The 22,190-nt window shown below is 42.0% G+C and overlaps 1 protein-coding gene across 1 annotated transcript in view; it reads right to left on the reverse strand.

Annotated features, from left to right (window-relative positions):
* LOC127692477 (nuclear autoantigen Sp-100-like) overlaps window positions 1-22,190 on the reverse strand; it is a 94,126-nt gene that overhangs the window by 64,836 nt on the left and 7,100 nt on the right. Inside the window, exons 2-5 of the mRNA XM_052192850.1 lie at window positions 16,098-16,257; window positions 14,517-14,688; window positions 13,550-13,621; window positions 9,889-9,954 (exon numbers count right to left, since the gene is read on the reverse strand). Coding sequence (XP_052048810.1) covers window positions 9,889-9,954; window positions 13,550-13,621; window positions 14,517-14,688; window positions 16,098-16,257 — 470 coding nt within the window. The remainder of the gene's footprint in view (window positions 1-9,888; window positions 9,955-13,549; window positions 13,622-14,516; window positions 14,689-16,097; window positions 16,258-22,190) is intronic.

Below are 22,190 nucleotides of genomic sequence, written 5' to 3' on the forward strand. Positions count from 1 at the left end.
TGACCAGTGAAGGAAAGCATTGGCCTCAACCCCTTTAAATATTAATTGATGTCCATTTCAGGGGAGGGGAAATAGACTGCCTTATTATTTTAAAGGACAGCCTCTCAATGTCAACCCCTATGCAGCCAGGCTTACTTTTATGGAAACTCAGAAGCAGGACATTTCCTTTTTCCCTTGCAGTGTCTCGCCTCGCACCTCATGACTGGTGCCCATGTTTGTTTAATTAAGAAACATGCATAGATCTGAGTTCTATGCAGCCCCATCTTTGGGGATCCACTGGTAAAGTAAGTGTCCTGTGAGTGTGGCCTGGCGGGCCTGCATAGCCATCCGTCGAGCCCTGGAAGCCATTGCTGTAGCAGCCCACCTTCGAGTGCTGTATCTGAAAGATACCTGCTTGAAACACAAAATAATAGATTAAAAGGAAAAACTGCTTGGACTATTTCTCTGGAGGGCCCATGGTATTTAATTTGGTTGTAAATTAGTAACTCAGGAATAAAACCTGGCTTGCAAATTAATGGCTAGAGGAAAAGCAGTCTATCTTCCCAATATGGGAGAAGCAGCTTTAAGAACATTATTGAATTACTCATACTTACCAGCTGATTCAGGGTCTCTATTTACCTATCATATTTATTTTTCTGGCAGCAATCGGGCGCCATAGGTAGAGTCCAGCTCACACATTCTAACAGCAGGTTCTCTGGAAGGAGAAATGTGTAAGGAACAGGTTACAAGAGAAAACACATGGAGAGACACAAAAACACATGGCTTCTGATTCTAGTCTCCATCTTTAATGCTTCTCTCCCAAGATACAAAGGCAGGCCAAGCCCCTCCCCTGAAGGCTGGAAACCGGTTCTTCTTGTTCTTCAGGAGGTGGGCAGATCAGGTTGCTGGCTGCTATTCTTGAGCACAGTGGGCAGGAGGAGGTCACAACTTGGGACCAATGGGGCATGGGTGGAGGGTATTAAAGTGCTTGCAGAAGTGTTCAGATGAGCTTGCTGCTGTGTTTCTCCCCTGCTTCAGAGTCTGTGTTGTTAACTCTGTGCCACCTAACTTCCAACTCCAAGGGCAGGTAGGATTGGACTGTGAGTAGTCCAGGGCACAGGCACCATACAGTTATCTGACAGACCCATTTTCCAATGCTATAGAGTAGAGTCATCTCACCACTTCAGTTATGTCTGTACCCCTGCGTCTGTGATCATAGTACAATTAATGAAGTAGCACTCCATTAATGTGTGCTGGAAATATGAAGAACATACAGGAGCTGCCCAGGGACAGCCTAGATCCATGACCCTTGGCTATCACCAGGTTGATTAGATTCTGCAGCACAGAAGAACATTTAAGTGTTGATAACTCATGGGTTCAGGAGAGCTGGCAGGCAAACCAACTAAGCTACCACCCAGGCCCAGATTCAAGGCTTTGACCAGAACCACCCCTTTATCTACCCCAGCTAAGAACTACTGGACCATGTGAAAAGACCAATGCTGCTATTCCAAAGTTGCAGGATCTCCATGACACAAGGCAACAACAAAAAAAAAAATCTGAGATGTGTCCTTGGGGAACATCCAGTATTGATGGTGAAACAGAAGTCAGTAGCTTTGAATCAGACCAATGACTCATTGCAATGAACATTTGCAGGAAGAGGTGTTTGTAAAATGTGTTTACTGTGTGACACACTGTGACACACTGCAGCTTTCATGGCAAGATGGTTTTCGTTGTCCTTTCTTTTTTTCATTGTTTTGTTTTCTTTGGGGAGGGAGGTTGCAAGGGTACAGGGGGGTAGGAAGGGACTGGAAGATGAGTGAGATTGTAGTACATAGTGTGAAATCCACCAAGAATCAATAAAAAAATTTTTAAGTACGGATAACTCTGTCAGCCAGTTTACTTTTCCAGCCTTTTTTAAAATCCAGTATCTAGATCAAACACAACCTCCTGTCCTCTCCTGTTGGCTAGACTTGTCAACCCTTTAATGTGTGGCCCCTGTCACGTGCCTTCCAATCCCATACTTGGTTTGTCCATTGAGCCAATCTGGGAGGTCCCTGTATAGTCTTCATTCAAGCAAGCTGGGGGACAGAGATTGTTCTTTTTTCCAGGAAATAGCAAAGGGATTCTCAACAACAAATAGGTTCAGGGAATCAGATTCAAAGTCCTCACGCATGTCTGTTTCATGGCCCCACTCCAAGTCTCTGGACCCTGATGTTGGCACAAGACACTCCCTGAACCTAGAATGTAGTCTTCTCTGGAGTTCTATCTTTCTGAACACAAGGGCCCGGCACATGCCTTTGCTGCTGTCTGACTCATGGCTACGGGTATAAGTGACTCTTTCCTCATGATCACTTGGGATTGTTAGATATAACTCATATCCATCTATTAATACAATGTAGCAAGTGTCATCAGACCCCCATCATTCTCCATCCACTAGCAAATATGCCACTTTGTATGTAGCTCACATAGTCTGTAATGCCTTTCTACAGGATAAAATTTGGCCCCAGTGCTGGTTTAAAATTGGAGGACCTATGGATACTCCACCAAACACCTTTGGTTGAACAGTGGCCCCACTCTAGAACTCTAACCTGAGGCTTTGACTCTGGGACATTACTTTATAGTAAGTCTTCTAGACAAAGTTCCTGAGTTGAGACCTATCTTGTCTTACTTGGTTAGTGGTTAGTTTTTTCAAGATTTGAGACCTTTATAGACCAGAGTAGCTGAGAGTCACTATGTAGGCCAGGCTGGAATCACATTTGCAGCTATTCTTCTGCCTCAGCCGTTTAAGGCCTGGAAAAACAGGAATGAGCCACCACTTGGTTTGAAGTCTTAGAAACTCATGGTTTATTGTGGATTGCTCTCAGGAGAGTAGAAGACAAGGAAAGCAACATATCCATGTGAGGTGTGGAGGGGAGTGGAGCAAAGCCAGCTGAAGACAGGCTCCAGCCTAGATCCTTGGAGAGCAGAGAGCAGCAGTATACAATACTTTGATTTCATGGGGAGAGATGGGGATGAACACCCAGGCCAGCAGGTGTAACTCCCAGCCACACCTGTCTCCATATGACCCAGAGCAATCCTTTGGAAATAACTGAACTGTAGAGAACACTCATTGCTGCTGTAGGTGGGCAGACATGGCTATGTGAGCAGATGGTTCCAGGACAACAGCAGGATCTCTGATGTCAGTCAACTCTTTTCATTTGTTTCCTGAATAGCAAACACTTCCTTGAAACTCTTCTCAAACTTGGACTCGAGTCTAAGTCCCATTTTTTTGAAACTTAGGGTCCTAGAAAAAAAATAATGCAGACAAGTATGATGGTAGTCGAGAGACTCCCCGCGGCCATATTTGCTGCCTGCCGGGGCAGAAAACAATCACTCCCAGCTGCACCTGTCTTCATATGACCCAGAACAATCCTTTGGGAATAACTGAACTGTAGAGAACACTCATTACCCCGAGCTTAAGATCTCTGGGGGTGCAAACCACCTGGGGTCCGACTGCGCCCAGGACTTGGGCACATAGGCGGTTCATCTGCCAGCCGGTCGGGCATGGGGCCTGTGTCCTACATGAGAATCAACAAAGGGAGTGACTCCCCCAAACCCCACCGTCCCCCCACCCATCCCCACCATCTTCACTCCATGACAGAGCAGTCCGGGAACACCTGGTTCACCATGACAAAGTATAACATTGCTTGCGGCAAGACTGAGCAGGGCTCCAAGGACACAAAAGAGGAAGGCAGCATATCAGCAATCTGTGCCAGAGGAAACCCAGTCATTCAGTGTCGAGGAAATAGCCTTAAAGGTCCACAGTAGGTTGAAGCACCAGTCTGTGACAATAAGACCATCTAACACCAGGGAGAACTAGATGGCTAAAGGCAAACATAGGAACGTTACTAACAGAAACCAAGGCATTATGGCAGCATTTGAACCCAACTCTCAAACAACAGCAAGTCCTGGATGCCCCAACATGCCACAAAAACAAGAGTTGGATTTAAAATCACTGGTAAGGAGGCTGTTAGAGGAACACATAAAGGACATAAATAAACACATAAATAAATCTCTTAAAGAAATTCAGGAGAAAAATAATCAAAAGCTAGAAGCCTTTACAAGGGAAACACAAAAATCACTTAAATTCAGGATAATATGGGTCAGAAGTTAGTAGTCAATAAGGAGGAAAAGCAAAAATCACTTAAAGAAATACAGAACTTTGATCAACAGGCAGAAGTCATGAAAGAAGAAACACAAAAATCTCTCCAAGAATTACAGGAAAACAAAAACAAGCAAGTGAAGGAATTGAGCAAAAACTTGCAGGATCTTAAAACAGAAGTAGAAACAACTAAGAAAGCACAAAGGGAGACAACTTTGGAGATAGAAAACCTTGGGAAGAAATCAGGGGCCATAGATGCAAATATCAACAACAGAATACAAGAGATAGAAGAAAGAATCTCAGATGCCGAAGATACCATAGAAACCATGGACTCAACAGTCAAAGAAAATGCAAAATGCAAAAAGATTGAAACCCAAAACATCCAGGAAATCCAGGACACAATGAGAAAGCCAAACCTAAGGATTATAGGCATAGATGAGGGTGAAGATTTACAACTTAAAGGGCCAGAAAATATCTTCAACAAAATTATGGAAGAAAACTTCCCTAACCTAAAGAGAGAGATGCCTATAAATATACAAGAAGCCTACAGAACTCCAAACAGACTGGACCAGAACAGAAGTACCTCCCGTCACATAATAATAAAAACCCCAAATGTACTAAACAAAGAAAGAATATTAAAGGCAGTAAGAGAAAAAGGCCAAGTAACATATAAAGGAAGACCTATCAGAATCACATCAGACTTCTCACCAGAGACCATGAAAGCTAGAAGATCCTGGGCAGAGCTCATGCTCACTCTAAGAGAACACAAATGCCAGCCAAGACTATTATATATAACAGCCAGAGAAACTCTCAATCACAATAGATTGAGAAACCAAGATATTCATGACAAAACCAAATTTACACAATATCTTTCCATAAACCCAGCCCTACAAAGGATGATAGTGGGGAAACACCATTACAATAAGGAAAACTATACCCTGGTAAAAGTAGGATTTTAAACTTCTTTCATCAAACCCAAAAGAAGATAACCACACAAGTATAAAGTTAACATCAAAAATGATAGGAAGCAATAACCACTACTCCTTAATATCTCTTAACATCAATGGACTCAATTCCCCAATAAAAAGACATAGACTAACAGACTGGTTACATAAACAGGACCATACATTTTACTGCATACAGGAAACACACCTCAGTGTCAAAGAAAAACACTACCTTAGAGTAAAAGGCTGAAAGACAATTCTACAAGCAAATGGTCTCAGGAAACAAGCCGGAGTTGCCATTCTAATATCAGATAAAATTGACTTTGAACCTAATGACATCAAAAGAGATATGGAAGGACACTTCTTGCAGGTCAAAGGAAAAATCCAACAAGAAGAACTCTCAATCCTGAACATCTAAGGTCCAAATGCAAGGGCGCCTTCATTCATAAAAGAAACTTTACTAAAGCTCAAAGCACACATTGCACCTAACACAATAATTGTGGGTGACTTCAATACTCCACTCTCATCAATGGACAGATCAGGAAAACAGAAACTAAACAGGGAGACAGTGAGACTAATTGAAGCTTTGGACCAATTGGATTTAACAGCTATATATAGAACTTTTCATCCCAAAGCAAAAGAATATACCTTTTTCTCAGCACCTCATGGTACCTTCTCCAAAATCCACCATATACTTGGTCACAAGACAGACCTCAACAAATATAAGAAGACTAAAATAATCCCATGCCTCCTATCAGATCACTATGGAGTAAAAGTGGTCTTTAATAACAATAAAAACAACAGAAAGCCCACATACACATGGAAACTGAAGAATATTCTACTCAATGATACCTTGGTCAAAGAAGAAATAAAGAAAGAAATCAAAGATTTTTTGAATTTAACAAAAATGAAGGCACAACATACCCAAATCTATGGGACACAATGAAAGCAGTGCTAAGAGGAAAACTCAAAGCTTTTAGTGCTTCCAAAAAGAAATTGGAGAAAGCATACACTAGAAGATTAACAGAACAACTGAAAGCACTGGAACAAAAAGAAGCTAATTCACCCAGGAAGAGAAGAAGACAGGAAATCATCAAATTCAGGGCTGAAATCAATCAATATTTCAAGGTTTCTTAGTAGAAACTAAGAGAACCACACAAAGAATCAACAAAACCAGGAGCTGGTTCTTTGAAAAAAATCAACATGATAGATAAACCCTTAGCCAGACTAAACAAAGGGCACAGAGAGTGTATCAAAATTAACAAAATTAGAAATGGAAAGGGAGATAGTACAACAGAAACCGAGGAAATTCAAAAAATCATCAGATCCTACTACAAAAGCCTGTACTCAACACAACTGGGGAATCTGGAGGAAATAGACAATTTCTTAGACAGATAACATTTGGTATTTACCAAAATTAAACCAGGATCAAATAGATCATCTAAACAGACCCATAACTCCTAAAGAAATAGAAGGGGTCATAGATAGCCTTCCGACCAATAAAAGCACAGGACCAGATGGTTTTAGTACAGAATTCTATCAGACCTTCAAGGAAGACTTAACACCAATATTCTTCAAACTAATCCACAAAATAGAAACAGAAGGAACTCTACCCAACTCGTTCTATGAAGCCACAATTACGCTGACACCAAAACCACACAAAGATCCAACAAAGAAAGAGAACTTCAGGGCAATTTCCCTTATGAATATTGATGCAAAAATACTTAATAAAATTCTTGCCAACCGAATCCAAGAACACATCAAAATGATCATCCACCATGATCAAGTAGGCTTCATCCCAGGAATGCACGGATGGTTCAATATACGAAAATCCATCGATGCTATCCACTCCATAAACAAACTCAAAGGAAAAAAACGCATGATCATTTCATTAGATGCTGAAAAAGCATTTGACAAAATTCAGCATCCTTTCATGTTAAAAGTCTTGGAAAGGACAGAAATTCAAGGTCCATATCTAAACATAATAAAAGCGATATACAGCAAACTGGTAGACAACATCAAACTAAATGGAGAGAAACTTGAAGCAATCCCACTAAAATCAGGGACTAGACAAGGCTGCCCCCTCTCTCCATATCTTTTGAATATAGTTCTTGAAGTCCTAACTGGAGTAATTAAACAACATAAGGAGGTCAAAGGGATACAAATTGGAAAGGGAGAAGTCAAACTATCACTATTTGCAGATGATATGACATACTTAAGTGACCCCAAAAACTCTACTAGAGAGCTCCTACAGCTGATAAACAACTTCAGCAAAGTGGCTGGCTACAAAATCAACTCAAGCAAATCAGTAGCCTTTATATACTCAAAAGATAAGCAGACTGAGAAAGAAATTAGGGAAATGACACCCTTCACAATAGCCACAAACAGCATAAAGTATCTTAGGATGACTCTAACCAAACAAGTGAAAGACCTATATGACAAGAACTTCAGATCTCTAAAGAAGGAAATCAAAGAAGATCTCAGAAAATGGAAAAATCTTCCATGCTTGTGGATTGGCAGGATTAATATAGTTAAAATGGCCATCTTGCCAAAGGCAATCTACAGATTCAATGCTATTCCCATAAAAAATCCCAACTCAGTTCTTCATAGAGCTAGAAAGAGCAATTCTCAAATTCATCTGAAATAACAAAAAAACCAGGATAGCTAAAACTATTCCCAACAGTAAAAGAACTTCTGGCGAATTCAGTATCCCAGACCTCAAACTTTACTACAGAGAAATAGTGGTAAAAACTGCATGGTATTGATACAATGTCAGGCAAGTGGATCAATGGAATAGGATTAAAAACCCAGAAATTAACCCACACACGTATGGTCACTTGATCTTCCACAAAGGAGCTGAAAGCATCCAGTGGAAAAAAGATAGCCTTTTTCAACAAATGGTGCTGGTTCAGTTGTATCTAATATATCTACCTTCTTGAGTTCTTTGTATCTAATATATACAAAGAACTCAAGAAGGTAGAACCCAGAGAATCAAATAACCCCATTAAAAAGTGGGGTACAGAGCTAAACAAAGAATTTTCACATAAAGAACTTCAGAGGGCTGAGAATCACCTTAAGATTTCACCTCACACTGGTCAGAATGGCTAAGGTCAAAAACTCAAGAGACAGCAGGTGTTGGCGAGGATGTGGAGAAAGAGGAACACTCCTCCACTGCTGGCGGGATTGCAAGACGGTGCAACCACTTTGGAAATCAGTCTGGCGGTTCTGCAGAAATCTGGGCATGACACTTCCAGAGGACCATTCTATAATACACCTGGGCATATACCCAGAGGATTCCCCGGCATACAATAAAGACACAAGCTCCACTATGTTCATAGCAGCCCTATTTGTGGTAGCCAGATGCTGCAAAGAACCCAGGTGTCCCTCAACAGAGGAATGGATACAAAAAAATGTGGTATATTTACACAATGTAGTACTATTCAGCCATTAGAAACAATGAATTCATGAAATTCTTAGACAAATGGATGGAGCTGGAGAACATCATACTAAGTGAGGTAACCTAGTCTCAAAAGATTAATCATAGTATGTACTCACTGATAAGTGGATATTAGCCTAGAAACTTTGAATACCCAAGACATAATCCACATATTAAATGATGTCCGAGAAGAATGGGGGAGTGGCCCCTGGTTCTGGAAAGACTCAGTGCAGCAGTATAGGGGAATACCAGAACAAGGAATTGAAAAGGAGTAGATGGGGGAACAGGGGGAGGAAATAGGGCTTATAGGACTTTCAGGGAGTGGGGCGCAAGAAAAGGGGAAATCATTTGAAATGTAAATAAAAAATATATCGAATAAAAAAAGAAAAAAAGAATTATTGAGATAAAAAAAAAAAGAATGGTGGTAGTCATTATTAGTGACAGAAACACCTCCTCCCTCTCGGTACTTCTATTCTATGAGGGACCCTGTTAGCTGCATGGTTTATTCACATGGAGAACCTTAGACCTTGGTATTTCTGATGATTTTGCCTAGGAGTTAGAAGCAGATTCTCAAGCTGAGGAGATAAGTCAGTGGGTCAGTGTTTGCAATACAAGTGAGAGGACCTGGGTTCATGAGCAGGCTGGACATCCAAGGCAATTATAATTAAATCAGTGCCAAATAAGGTAGGAGAAGCTTTAAGCCACTAAGTTGGGGGTCATCTGTTACATTATTGAGCAGAAGATACCAAAACAGCCACCACAGAGAGACATCCTTCAGGTCTTTGGAAGGTCTTTAGACACTTGAAAAATAAGCCAAGAGAGAGGACAGGCCTAGGCTAGACCAGTATGTTTAGGAAACAACAGATCTTGTACAGTCATTTAAGCCTGAGAAAAGTGGGGTCTCCTGTAATCTGGAGGATCACAGGCTCATTTGGGCTAAGGGGATGTCCTTCCCTTCTCAATGGAGATGACAAGTTAATTTCCATAACTTTTCACAGCCCATTCTGCCCACTTTCCCTTGTTATCTCTCTGTGCCTTCCCTGGTTTTCCTATTTGCTGATATTTGTTGATCTTTCTGTTTTTCTCACTCATATTTTCCCCCTCTATACTTTTTACACTTGTTTCTTTAGCATATGTGCACCATAGCATGTGTATAGCAATCAGAAATCAACTGTGAGCAGGTTCACCCTCTGTTCGTGGTCCTCAGATATGTAAGAAAGCAGGCCAAGCTAGTCATAGAGAGCAAGCCAGTAGGCAACATTCTGTAAGATGAACCAAACCCTTTCTTCCCCAAGATGATTTTGATTGTGCTGTTTCATCACAGCAACAAAGACAAACTGGACCTGTGGAATGAGACAGCAATGATTATAGAGTCAGCAAGAACAGACCCTCAGATGAAGAGGGATCTAAGGATGAGCATGTCAGACTTCCTTGAGAAATGCTGCCACTAGGTTCTAAGAAGAAAAAGGAAAACAGATATTTATTTCAGAAGTTGGAGCAGAACAATTCTTAATCTTGATATAAGGGATAAATAGCCCAACAAGGCACCAATCCAGAGTTTATCTGGAGCTGATAAATACCCCCTGATTCTCGAGGCCAGAATCAGGTCATGGAGTAGGGTACAAGGATCACCGCCGGCTGAGTGAAGTCGTGCCTGGGCCACCTTAGCACCTGGTGGTGACTTGTCTTCATATCCCTGACTAAAGGATGCCCACATGGGTCCTCAGAGCTTCCCTGCCCTGTGGCCTTATGTGAGTTCCCAGGAGTCCTTGGACCATATTTCCTTTCACACAACAGCCTCTGAGTACATATCAGATGGGCTTGTCCCTGCTGGTCTTTTCCCGAGGATTGAGCAAGAGTTTCCCTCCATTCCCTCCCACTCTTGCTTCCTTCCTATGTTTTCTCTGTAGTTCCCCCACTTCTGTTTTAGTCTTTAGCAGTCCATGCTCAAGAACATAGACTCTGCCTCCAGCATGCCAGGATTCTTTTTTTTTTTTTTCCGTTTTTTGAGACAGGGTTTCTCTGTGTAGCCCTGGCTGTCCTGGAACTCACTCTGTAGACCAGGCTGGCCTTGAACTCAGAAATCTGCCTGCCTCTGCGTCCAAGAGTGCTGGGATTACAGGCGTGTGCCACCACCACCCAGCTGCATGCCTGGATTCTTGCTACTTCATTTCAAACCATGAACATTCCACACATGAAGTTTTTCCCAATTTGAACTTCTCATCTACAAACTGGGCATCTGAATGATAATAGTCCTTAACGATAGCTGGTTAGGCAGGAATCAATAGTAGATGCTAAGCAAAGCAAGAAACTAAGTGGATTTTTCTGTCATTGTCTTTTTTTTTTCATTTCATTTTTTTTTGGCATTGTCTTTAACTCTTTGTTTATTATGATACCGAGCCCTTTACTGAATTTAATTAAACCATAAGACACCCTGCTGGTGACTGGAGACTTGGTTGGTATGGGCAAGTGTTACTCATCAACACATCTGGTTTCAGAGATGTAAAGGCTCACCAAGAACAGGAGCATCTCTCTAACAGAGTGTTTCCTCTTTGAGACTGACATGGACCACAAAGCTTCACCCTTCACAATTTAAAATGGATTAACAAAATTAGAAATGAAAAGGGAGATATTACAACAGAAACCGAGGAAATTCAAAAAATCATCAGATCCTACTACAAAAACCTGTATTCAACACAACTGGAGAATCTGGAGGAAATGGACAGTTTCTTAGACAGATACCATTTACCAAAATTAAACCAAGATCAAATAGACCATTTAAACAGACCCATAACCCCTAAAGAAACAGAAGGGGTCATAGATAGCCTTCTGACCAAAAAAAGCACAGGACCAGATAGTTTCAGTGCAAAATTCTATCAGACCTTCAAAGAAGACTTAACACCAATACTCTTCAAACTATTCCACCAAATAGAAACAGAAGGAACACTCCCCAACTCCTTCTACAAAGCCACTATTATGCTTATACCAAAACCACACAAAGATCCAACTAAGAAAGAGAATTTCAGGCCAATTTCCCTTATGAATATCGATGCAAAAATACTCAATAAAATTCTTGCCCACCGAATCCAAGAACACATCAAAACAATCATCCACCATGATAAAGTAGGCTTCATCCAAGGGATGCACGGATGGTTCAATATACAGAAATCCATCGATGCTATCCACTCCATAAACAAACTCAAAGGAAAAAAAAACGCATGATCATTTCATTAGATGCTGAAAAAGCATCTTGACAAAATTCAGCATCCTTTCATGCTAAAAGTCTTGGAAAGGACAGGAATTCAAGGCCCATATCTAAAGATAGTAAAAGCAATATACAGCAAACCGGTAGCCAACAACAAACTAAATAGAGAGAAACTTGAAGCAATCCCATTAAAATCAGGAAGTAGACAAGGCTGCCTCCTCTCTCCATATCGTTTCAATATAGTTCTTGAAGTCCTAGCTAGAGCAATTAGACAACATAAGGAGGTCAAAGGGATACAAATTGGAAATGGAGACGTCAAACTATCACTATTTGCAGATGATATGATAGTATACTTAAGTGACCCCAACAATTCTACTAGAGAACTCCTACAGCTGATAAACAACTTCAGCAAAGTGGCTGGCTACAAAATCAACTCAAGCAAATCAGTAGCCTTTAGATACTCAAAGGATAAGCAGACTGAGAAAGAAATTAGGGAAATGACACCCTTCACAATAGCCACAAACAGCATAAAGCATCTTGGGGTGACTCTAACCAAACAAGTGAAAGACCTATATGACAAGAACTTCAGATCTCTGAAGAAGGAAATTGAAGAAGATCTCAGAAAATGGAAAAATCTTCCATGCTCGTGGATTGGCAGGATTAATATAGTTAAAATGGCCATCTTGCCAAAGGCAATCTACAGATTCAATGCTATCCCCCATAAAAAACCCAACCCAGTTCTTCATAGAGCTAGAAAGAGCAATTCTCAAGTTCATCTGGAATAACAAAAAACCCAGGATACCTAAAACTAATCTCAACAGTAAAAAAACTTCTGGGGGATTCAGTATCCCAGACCTCAAACTTTACTACAGAGCAATAGTGATAAAAACTGCATGGTATTGGTACAATGTCAGGCAAGCAGATCAATGGAATAGGATTGAAGACCCAGAAATGAACCAACACACCTATGGTCACTTGATCTTCGACTAAGGAGCTGAAAGCATCCAGTGGAAAAAAGATAGTCTTTTCAACAAATGGTGCTGGATCAATTGGAGGTCAGCATGCAGAAGAATGCGAATCGATCCATTCTTATCTCCTTGTACCAAGCTCAACTCCAAATGGATCAAGGACCTCCACATAAAACCTCACACACTGAAACTAATAGAAAAGAAACTGGGGAAGACCCTTGAGGACATGGGCACAGGGGAAAAGTTCCTGAATAGAACACCAATAGCTTATGCTCTAAGATCAAGAATTGACAAATGGGACCTCATAAAACTACAAAGTTTCTGTAAGGCAAAAGGACAAAACGTCAACCAACAGATTGGGAAAGGATCTTCACCAACCCTAAATCCGACAGAGGGCTGATATCTAATATATACAAAAAACTCAAGAAGGTAGAACCCAGAGAACCAAATAACCCCATTAAAAAGTGGAGTATGGAGCTAAACAAAGAATTTTCACGTGAAGAATTTTGGAGGGCTGAGAAACACCTTAAGAAATGTTCAACATCATTAATCATTAGGGAAATGCAAATCAAAACAACCCTTAGATTTCACCTCACACCAGTCAGAATGGCTAAGGTCAAAAACTCAGGAGACAGCAGGTGTTGGTGAGGATGTGGAGAAAGAGGAACACTCCTCCACTGCTGGTGGGATTGCAAGACGGTGCAACCACTTTGGAAATCGGTCTGGGGGTTCCTCAGAAAACTGGGCATGACAATTCCTGAGGACCCTGCTATACCACTCCTGGGCATATACCCAGAGGATTCTTCAGCAGCCCTATTTGTAGTAGCCAGAAGCTGGAAAGAACCCAGGTAAGAAACTTTCTACAGCTGTAATTACCTTGTTCAAGACTTAGCTGGGAGTTTGGTTCCTCTCCATCACTTCTCTGGAAACACAATTTATTTGGTGACCCTGAAATGTGAGGAGAGAGGGAAGAAGAGGAGGATGGCATAAGACATCTCTAGCAGGGATCAGGGACAGTGTCTCAAAATTACACATTAAGGAATTTCTAGTCCTCCATCATTACGAGATTATGTGTGCCCCATTTCAAAGTTCACCCATCATGCCATGGGACTGACAAGACTGCTACTAGGGATTCTTTATGCTGCCCATACAGAAAGGAGAAACTTAAGATAAAAATAAAAAAGTAGAAGATACTCTGTGAGCTGTGTTCCCCTTCCAGTGTTCAGAGGGCAGCAAAGGTATACATCAGAACAAGAAAAATAGAAGCACAACATGGCTTCCAGAGTATCACAATGGTAAGAAGAGGCAGAGTTTTTCATGGATGAAAGGTCTAAGATCTGGCACATAGCAAAGGGAAGTCCCAGGCAGCCTTGAAGATGGATAAGATGGGGTTGAAGAGCTGCCTCACACATTGTTGGTTTCTATGAGCATGTGGTACTGTACTAAGATGGATCCTGCACCCACAGGTGAACTGTCACTCAAGGTGGGCAGTAACCAATCTGATGGGCTGCCATGTGTGTCATTATAAAGGTTCCCACTGAAGAGACACAACAGTGCTATTCTACTGACAATCAGCACTTCTAACCCTATCCTCTTCTACACAGCCTGAGGATGGTGCACCTCCCGTTTTCCTGAGAGCCTAAATGCCCAGCAGAAGACTCTGGAAGGTGTCTACTGTAGCCATTCCTTATAAGTTTTCAGAAGATGTACAACACAGTAGTCTTGTTAACTGCTGTATCCTCAATCGCCCTGCATGATATATGGCACATGATAAAAGCTTAACATGTGTTTGTTGACAACAAAAACAACTGTGCTCCCAAGGGGCGATGTTGAACACAATTACCATTTTCAAAGCTTTTTTCATAAATGAGTCTCAAATCGGGGTACTTCTCCTTGTTCACCTCACTGAACAATTCATGCAGGACCTCCATGTCAAATTTCTTCTCCAGTTCATCCAGGGCTCTGTAGATCACTTTCTGTACAGGGACCAGCGATCTACAAGATTCTTGAAAATCCTTAAATAAGAATATTGAATAGAGAAAATTTCAGTTCAGACTTCCAAGTCACAGAAGAGCCCTATAACTATAAAATATATAAAAATAACTATAGTTAGGGGACCTCAATCCCCTACAAACATATCTTCTAAGGGGAAGTTTTATATTTGCATGACTACTTCATGAAACAAGTAAACACTGTCTCTTTGAAAGTTATCACTGGTGACTTTGAGCTATGACAGGTTAGAAGGGCCACCTTTGAAAGGGTAACATAGGTTAAAGGTCAACAAGGTGGCTGGTGAGATCACTCAGTGGGTTGAGGCACTTGCCACCAATCCTGATAGTCTGAATTCAATCCCTGGGAATCAGATGGTGGAAGCAAGAACCAGCTAGCCACACTTGGTCTCTTTCTTCCCCATGTGCACAGCAGCTGACTCATACACATATGTCCACACAATACAAACATACACACATGCTCACAAGTAAATGAACAAATTTAATAGTTTTTTTTTTTTAATGTACAGAGAGGTTAAAGAGATGGCTCGGCGGTTGAGAGTGCTTGCTGCTCTTACTGAGAACCCAAGTTTAGTTTCCAGCACCAACACAAGAGCTTTCAAACATCTGTAACTCCAGTTCCATGTGATTAGCTGTTCCTTTCTGGCCTCCATGGGCACCAGGCACACAAGTACTGTGCACATATTAGATGTGGGCAAAATACTTGTACATGAATGAATAAAAATAAACACATCTTTTTTAAGGGCTAAATAATATATATCACATAGCCAGGCTACTTTTGGAACAGACTGGACAGGTGGCCAATTGTATTCTGTTAATAGGACAAGTCCTATCCACCCACAAAGAGCACATCCAGAAATATCTTCATAACAAGTATCACTCACAGGAAACCCAGACTTTAAATCTGAGGCCATAATTCTGATTCACAATTGATGAATTTAATATTGTAACTGATACCTCTACAAAGTGCTATGAAAATCCATGAGCTTTCTTGGTCAAAATTTAGTCCTGGGGCTGGAGAGATGGCTAAGTGGTTCAGAGCATGTGTAGCTCTTATAGAGAACCTGGGTTCCATTCCCAACACCCACATCAGGTGGCTCACAACTACCTGTAACTCTAGTTCCAGGGAATCTGGAGCCCTTTGCAGGGCTCTGAGGGCATCAGCTCCTATGTGAACATGCACAGACGCAGACGCAGACGCAGACGCAGACACAGACACAGACACAGACACAAACAGACGAGGGGAAGGTGGGGAGGACACACACATGTGTGTAAGAAATGCAAACTTTAAAAAAAATTAAGCCCAACCTTAAAAACCTGTCAGTTATCCGATTTGATGTTTGAATCCAGGATATCAAATTATAACTTAATTTGGAGATTGTTTACTAGGTTATGATGTAGTAAATTTCACGTACTTCATACATTTTATCAGTGATGAATTCATGGTCTCGCAGGCCCTCTAGAAAAGGAAATGGACTTCCTATGGCATGAGAAATTGCCACTTTATGTCTCTTGAAGTGTTGTAATGTAAGTTCAAGGGGAGATATCTCTGTGTTCTTGTGTTCACTGGACATCCTAAAGCGGAAAATACCATGGGAAAATGGTTGTCAGTACAATAGATGCTTATGGAAAGTATAAGGTTTTATATATGAAAGAAAGACTTTGAAGAACTAACATATGTAAGGCAAATATCTTGAGTTAACCCCAATACATCAACAGCTGCACTGGAAACTCTGGGTTCAAGCGAGAGAGACCCTGCCTCAATATATAAGATGGAGACCTATGGAAGGAACCACTTAGCATCAACATACATGTGCATCTGTACACACATGAGCTCTCACAAACTTGAATCAGTACACACACACACACACACACACACACACACATATACTGCAGACCACACACAAAAATTATAGTTAAACATAATGCCAATTGTGATTTAAAAATTCTACTACTAGTTGTTCTCATATAAGTCTGGTGAAAAGTTATAGTCTCACTGACTTATATGCGAATATTTCTGTTGGCGTTATTGATCACCAAAGGATAGAACCTATTCAAATGGCCTTTAATTGGTGAGTAGACAAAAATGGAGAATCTATCCAATAAAATGAATAAATAGGTTCAAAATGGTAATACATTCTACAACATGGATGAATCTCAAAAATTGCTTGTCAAAAAAAGACAAACACAGATGACTACATGATATATAATTCCATTTCTACAAAATGCCCACAAGTGAAATCAATGCAGAGAGATGTGTTAATGGTTCCTTAGACTAATGAAATCTATGCAGACAGATGTGTTCGTGGTTCCTTAGACTACGGGGGACAAGAATGGACTGTACATAGCTGCAAGGGATTCTTTTAAGGAGAGGGGAGGTCTATGTCCTAAATTTGGACTGTGGTGCTGGGTGCTCAGCTCTGTAAAAATCATTGGATTTATATTCAAATTTATAAATTTTATTGTAAATAAATTGTACTACAAAAGTTGTCAAAAATGAAAATGGATGCTCAAAAAGCTGCACAGAGTGAGAAGGTTGACAGGTTATACTTTTTTCCTCTGGAGTGCAAGCAAAGGAGGAAAACTGAATACACATTGTGTCCTGATTAGTTTGGGTGTTATTTTTTAATTTGTTTGTTTGGTTTTGTTTCTGTCAACTTGACAAAACTAAAGATCTTTGAGAAGAAAAACTTCAATTGACAAGAGTACCTCCATAAATATTGCCTGTTAGGTATGTCTGCTTGGCATTTTCTTGATTGATGATTGATGTGCGATGGCCTCACTAACTGTAGGCACCACCACCTCAGAACATGTTGTTCTGGGATATATAAGAAAGCAAACTGACCAATCCAGTAAGCTATGCCACAGTGTCTACTTCAATTCCTGCCTCCAGGTTTTTGCTTGAGTTCCTGCACTATAAGCCAAATAAACCCTTTCCTTCCCAAGGTGTTTTTGGTCATGGTGTTTTATCAATGCCATAGAAATCGAGCTAAAAGACTACCTGAGTAAATGTTTCCACAGTCTGAATAGGAATGCCAGGAGGTGACACATAACATTATGTTAAAAAGGCATCTTTGTTGATGTCAGGATGTCTATGTCTTAGTCCTCAACACAGAATGACCAACCATCAACTACCACCTCACCCCCAACTCAAACACAACAACTGGAAGATGAGACTAACCTTATCCATGGGCCAACAAGGCCATGTGTGAAGTGAAGAGAAGAATTTATTCTGACTGCATTGTCCCGCCTCAGACTAGGATTAGCCTTACCAAGACTGAGACCCTAGACGTAAGGTCTCTCTATACTGGGGAACCAGAAACAAGCATAGAGCTCCCCAGAACTCTGAGGTGCCCTGAGGGAGGTCTCCATCTGTCTTGATCAATGAAGAACACTGAAAGACTGAGCATACCACAAAACAGGAACTAAGGGGGGGCAAGATGATAAGATAGGGGTACAGCTGCTTCTCCACAATCAGTGGGTGAGCACAGTCAGCTGTTGTGCTCTGCCAAGGCAGCCTATGCCTCCATCTGTCCATGGAACACACTTACCATTCCTGCCTAGCCTGCAGGCCAGTCTGGCCACACTGCCTGCCTGTCTACTCCCCAAGACAGTGTGTAGTCTCTACCTCATAGCAGAGTATTAGTTCGCTCTACCTAACTAAGCAACAAGTAACCCCATCTGACTCAGAGCCTATCTATGGCCTCACCTAGTAAATGGCCAATCATGCAACCTGTCTAACTCTAGAGCATAGCTTCTAGACTTGGTAGGTCAAATAATCACCCTGTCCCAGCTCAGAATAAGCCAGTTGGTGTCACAGACATAATGGGTAACCCAACTGACAGCCTTTCCTAACTGGGAAGGATAGCTTTTGGCACTTGTTACTAAGGAGCAAACTGAGCCTTGTTTACCCTATTTATGAACAGAAAACCAAGCCAGCAAACATTCCACAAACGTTGGGCACCACCTGTCACCCCTGTTAGGTGAGGCAAAGCAAGAATGCTTCACCATTTACAAATGGATAAATGGACTATATCACATGAATAGAATACAGAATATAAATCATATCACACCAACAGATATGGAAAAGAGATTGGGCAAATTCAGGATGCTTTCATGATAAAAATAAACCTCACAAAAAGTTTGTTTTATCCATCCCATTTAGACTTTCCTAAGTTTATGAGCTGATGTCATTTATGCATTTGGAAAAACCCATTGTCATTTCTTCATGTTTTACTCATTTTTTCTCTCTATTTCTGTGTCTTGCTCCCCTTCTCCTTTCCTCTGTCCTTCTTCCTTTATTCATTGTCTTACAGTACATCTGGTTTCTTTTCTTCTAAAAAACACCTTTTTTGGTTTTTCAAGACTTAATATATTTAATTTATGTATGTGAGTATAATACCTATATGTGTATTAGTGTACCACATGTGTGCTTGGTGCCAGAGATGTCAGATTCTCTTGGTACTTGAGTTCTAGATGGCTGTGAACCACCTTGTTGTTGCCTGGAATTGAACTAGTGTCCTCTGAGTATACTTAACTGCTCAACTATCTCTGTATCCCAGAGAGTAATGGGCTTTCATGGCAAAGGTAGGCAGATCTCTGAGGTCAAGGCTATCCTGGTCTATAGAGCAAGTTCCAGGACAGCCAGGACTACACAGAGAAACCCCTTCTTACTCTCCCCTCCACAAATCAAAGAAGAGGGTGAAGTGAAATTACAATAAATCATAAAGGGAGACAGGGTAGCATGAGAGCTGAGGGTCAAGACACGAATCAGGTGCTGTTGAGACAGCTCCATTGTTAAACACTTCTTGCTCTTGCAGAGGACATGGGTTGGACTCCCTTTACTCATATGGTAGTTCATAACCACCCATAACTTCTGTTCCAGGACATCTGATACCCTCTTCTGATATTTATGGGCAACAAGCACGTATGGTTTATATGGCAAAAAGCATATATATGGAGCATATATGCAGGCACTGATACAAAAAAATCAATAAATCTCATTTAAATACACACTTTATACCATTAAAAAAAAAAGACTTGCGGCGGAGGCGGCGGCAGCAGTGGCTGGTCCAGCTGAAGGGCCATCAGCGGTGGAACCAAGGCGACACAGGGTCCAGTTAGGCCCTGTGCCCACGACCACTGACCTTCGCTGACCAGCCGGGCGGCAAGCAGCTGCGGTTCTGCGGAGCCTTTCGCTGCATGGAAGCCACTTCAGAACTCGGCTTCCCGCCAGTCAGGAGAGACTCACCTCCATCTTGATTTCTGACTCCAGAGATCGGACAGACTGAGGTACACAAACATAATCCGAGGCCCAACACCGCAGGGGTCTGAGCCCAACGGGCGTTGGCCTGCACCCAGGCCCTGGGCTGCTCGGGTGGCCATCGGGGTGCCAACCCAGCCAGGAGGTTTTTTTGCCCTGGCCGGCGCACGCGCTGCCATTTTGCCTACAGGACCCAGAGTGCTCAGGAGGGCAGAGACGGCTAACAAGCATAGCCTGAGGCTAACAAAACGGGGGTCTAGGCCCCAAAAGGCACAGGACTGACCCCAAGAACTGGGCGGCTTGGTGGGCCATCTGTGTGTCAACCCGCCCAGGAGGTTGTTAGCACAACAGACTCTCCCGGTGCTTTTGGGGAGCACAGACACGCACGCCGGCCATCCGGGTCACCTGGCGGACCCAATTAACAGTCATAGCCCTAGGGGAACTTTGCTCGGACCTTGGCCTCCCAGGCTTTTGCCTGGACTCAGGGCCTGGGCGACAAAGGCTAACCTTGTGTGCGCCAGCCCGGTTGGGGAATCGGCTCCCCAGCGGAGTGAGTGGAACACAGGGGAGGTCACAGCAGCATACACCTTCGGCGCTCCCTGGGGGTGCACACGGGCTCCATCTGGTCCACAGACACAATCTGGGGCAAGGCCTCAGGCAGAAGCCCTCAGCTCAACTCTCTCCGCTTCAGATCAGCCTGGGCAGCCGCACCACATCTCCAGGTCCCTCAAGAGGCTAGCGGCGGCTTCCGGGCGGCCAGCTGGGAGAAGTCGGTGTGCTCCGGTAAATCCTGCGGGCCCCAGCAGGAGCCTTCAGGTGCCTTCTTCGGGATCTGAACAGCCTGGACAGCAGCACCCTGTCTACAGGCAGTGCAGGGTGTAAGCTGTGCACCAGAGGCCAACGGGGAAGGGGCAGCTTGCACTGGTGAGTCCAGCACTGACAAGACCGAGTAACACCAGTGAGAGCTAGATGGCAAAAGGCAAACGCAGGAACGTCACTAACAGAAATCAAGGCAATATGGCAACATCTGAACCCAATTCTCCTCTACCAGCATGTCCTGGATACCCCATCACACCAGTAAAACAAGATTTGGATTTAAAATCACTGGTCATGATGCTGGTATAGGAACACATGAAGGACATACTTAAAGAAATTCAGGAGAAAATGGATCAAAAGTTAGAAGCCCTTGCAAGGGAAACACAAAAATCATTGAAAGAAATCCAGGAGAATACAAAAGCCAACAAGGAGGAAATGCAAAAACACTTAAAGAAATATAGGAGAACTTTGGTCAACAGGCTGAGGTCATGAAAGACGAAACACAAAAATCTCTTAAAGAAATACAGGAGAACTTTGGTCAACAGGCTGAGGTCATGAAAGAGAAAACAGAAAAATCTCTTAAAGAATTACAGGAAAGCACAAACAAGCAAGTGAAGTAGCTAAGCAAAACCATCCAGGATCTAAAATCAGAAGTAGAAACAACTAAGAAAACTCAAAAGGAGACAACTTTGGAGATAGAAAGCCTTGGGAAGAAATCAGGGGACAGAGATGCAAATATCAACAACAGAATACAAGAAATAGAAGAAAGAATCTCAGATGCTGAAGATTCCATAGAAACCATGGACTCAACAGTTAAAGAAAATGCAAAATGCAAAAAGCTTGTAACCCAAAATATCCAGGAAATCCAGGACACAATGAGAAGACCAAACCTAAGGATTATAGGCATAGATGAGAGTGAAGATTTACAACTTAAAGGGCCAGCAAATATCTTCAATACAATTATGGAAGAAAACTTCCCTAACCTAAAGAGAGAGATGCCCATGAATATACAAGAAGCCTACAGAACTCCAAACAGACTGGACCAGAACAGAAATACTTCCCGTCACATAATAATCAAAACACCAAATGTTCTAAACAAAGAAAGAATATTAAAGGCAGTAAGAGAAAAAGGCCAAGTAACATATAAAGGAAGACCTATCAGAATCACAGCAGACTTTTCACCTGAGACTATGAAGGCTAGAAGGTCCTGGGCAGATCTCATGCAGACTCTAAGAGAACACAAATGCCAACCAAAACTACTATATCCAGCAAAACTCTCAATCACCATAGATGGAGAAACTAAGATATTTCACAACAAAACCAAGTTTACCCAATATCTATCCACAAACCCAGCCCTAAAAAGGATAATAGGAGGACAACACCAATACAAGGAGGGAAACTTCACCCTGGAAAAAGCAAGATAGTAACC

This window comes from Apodemus sylvaticus, chromosome 9 (assembly GCF_947179515.1).
Source record: "Apodemus sylvaticus chromosome 9, mApoSyl1.1, whole genome shotgun sequence".
Lineage (NCBI taxonomy): Eukaryota > Metazoa > Chordata > Mammalia > Rodentia > Muridae > Apodemus > Apodemus sylvaticus.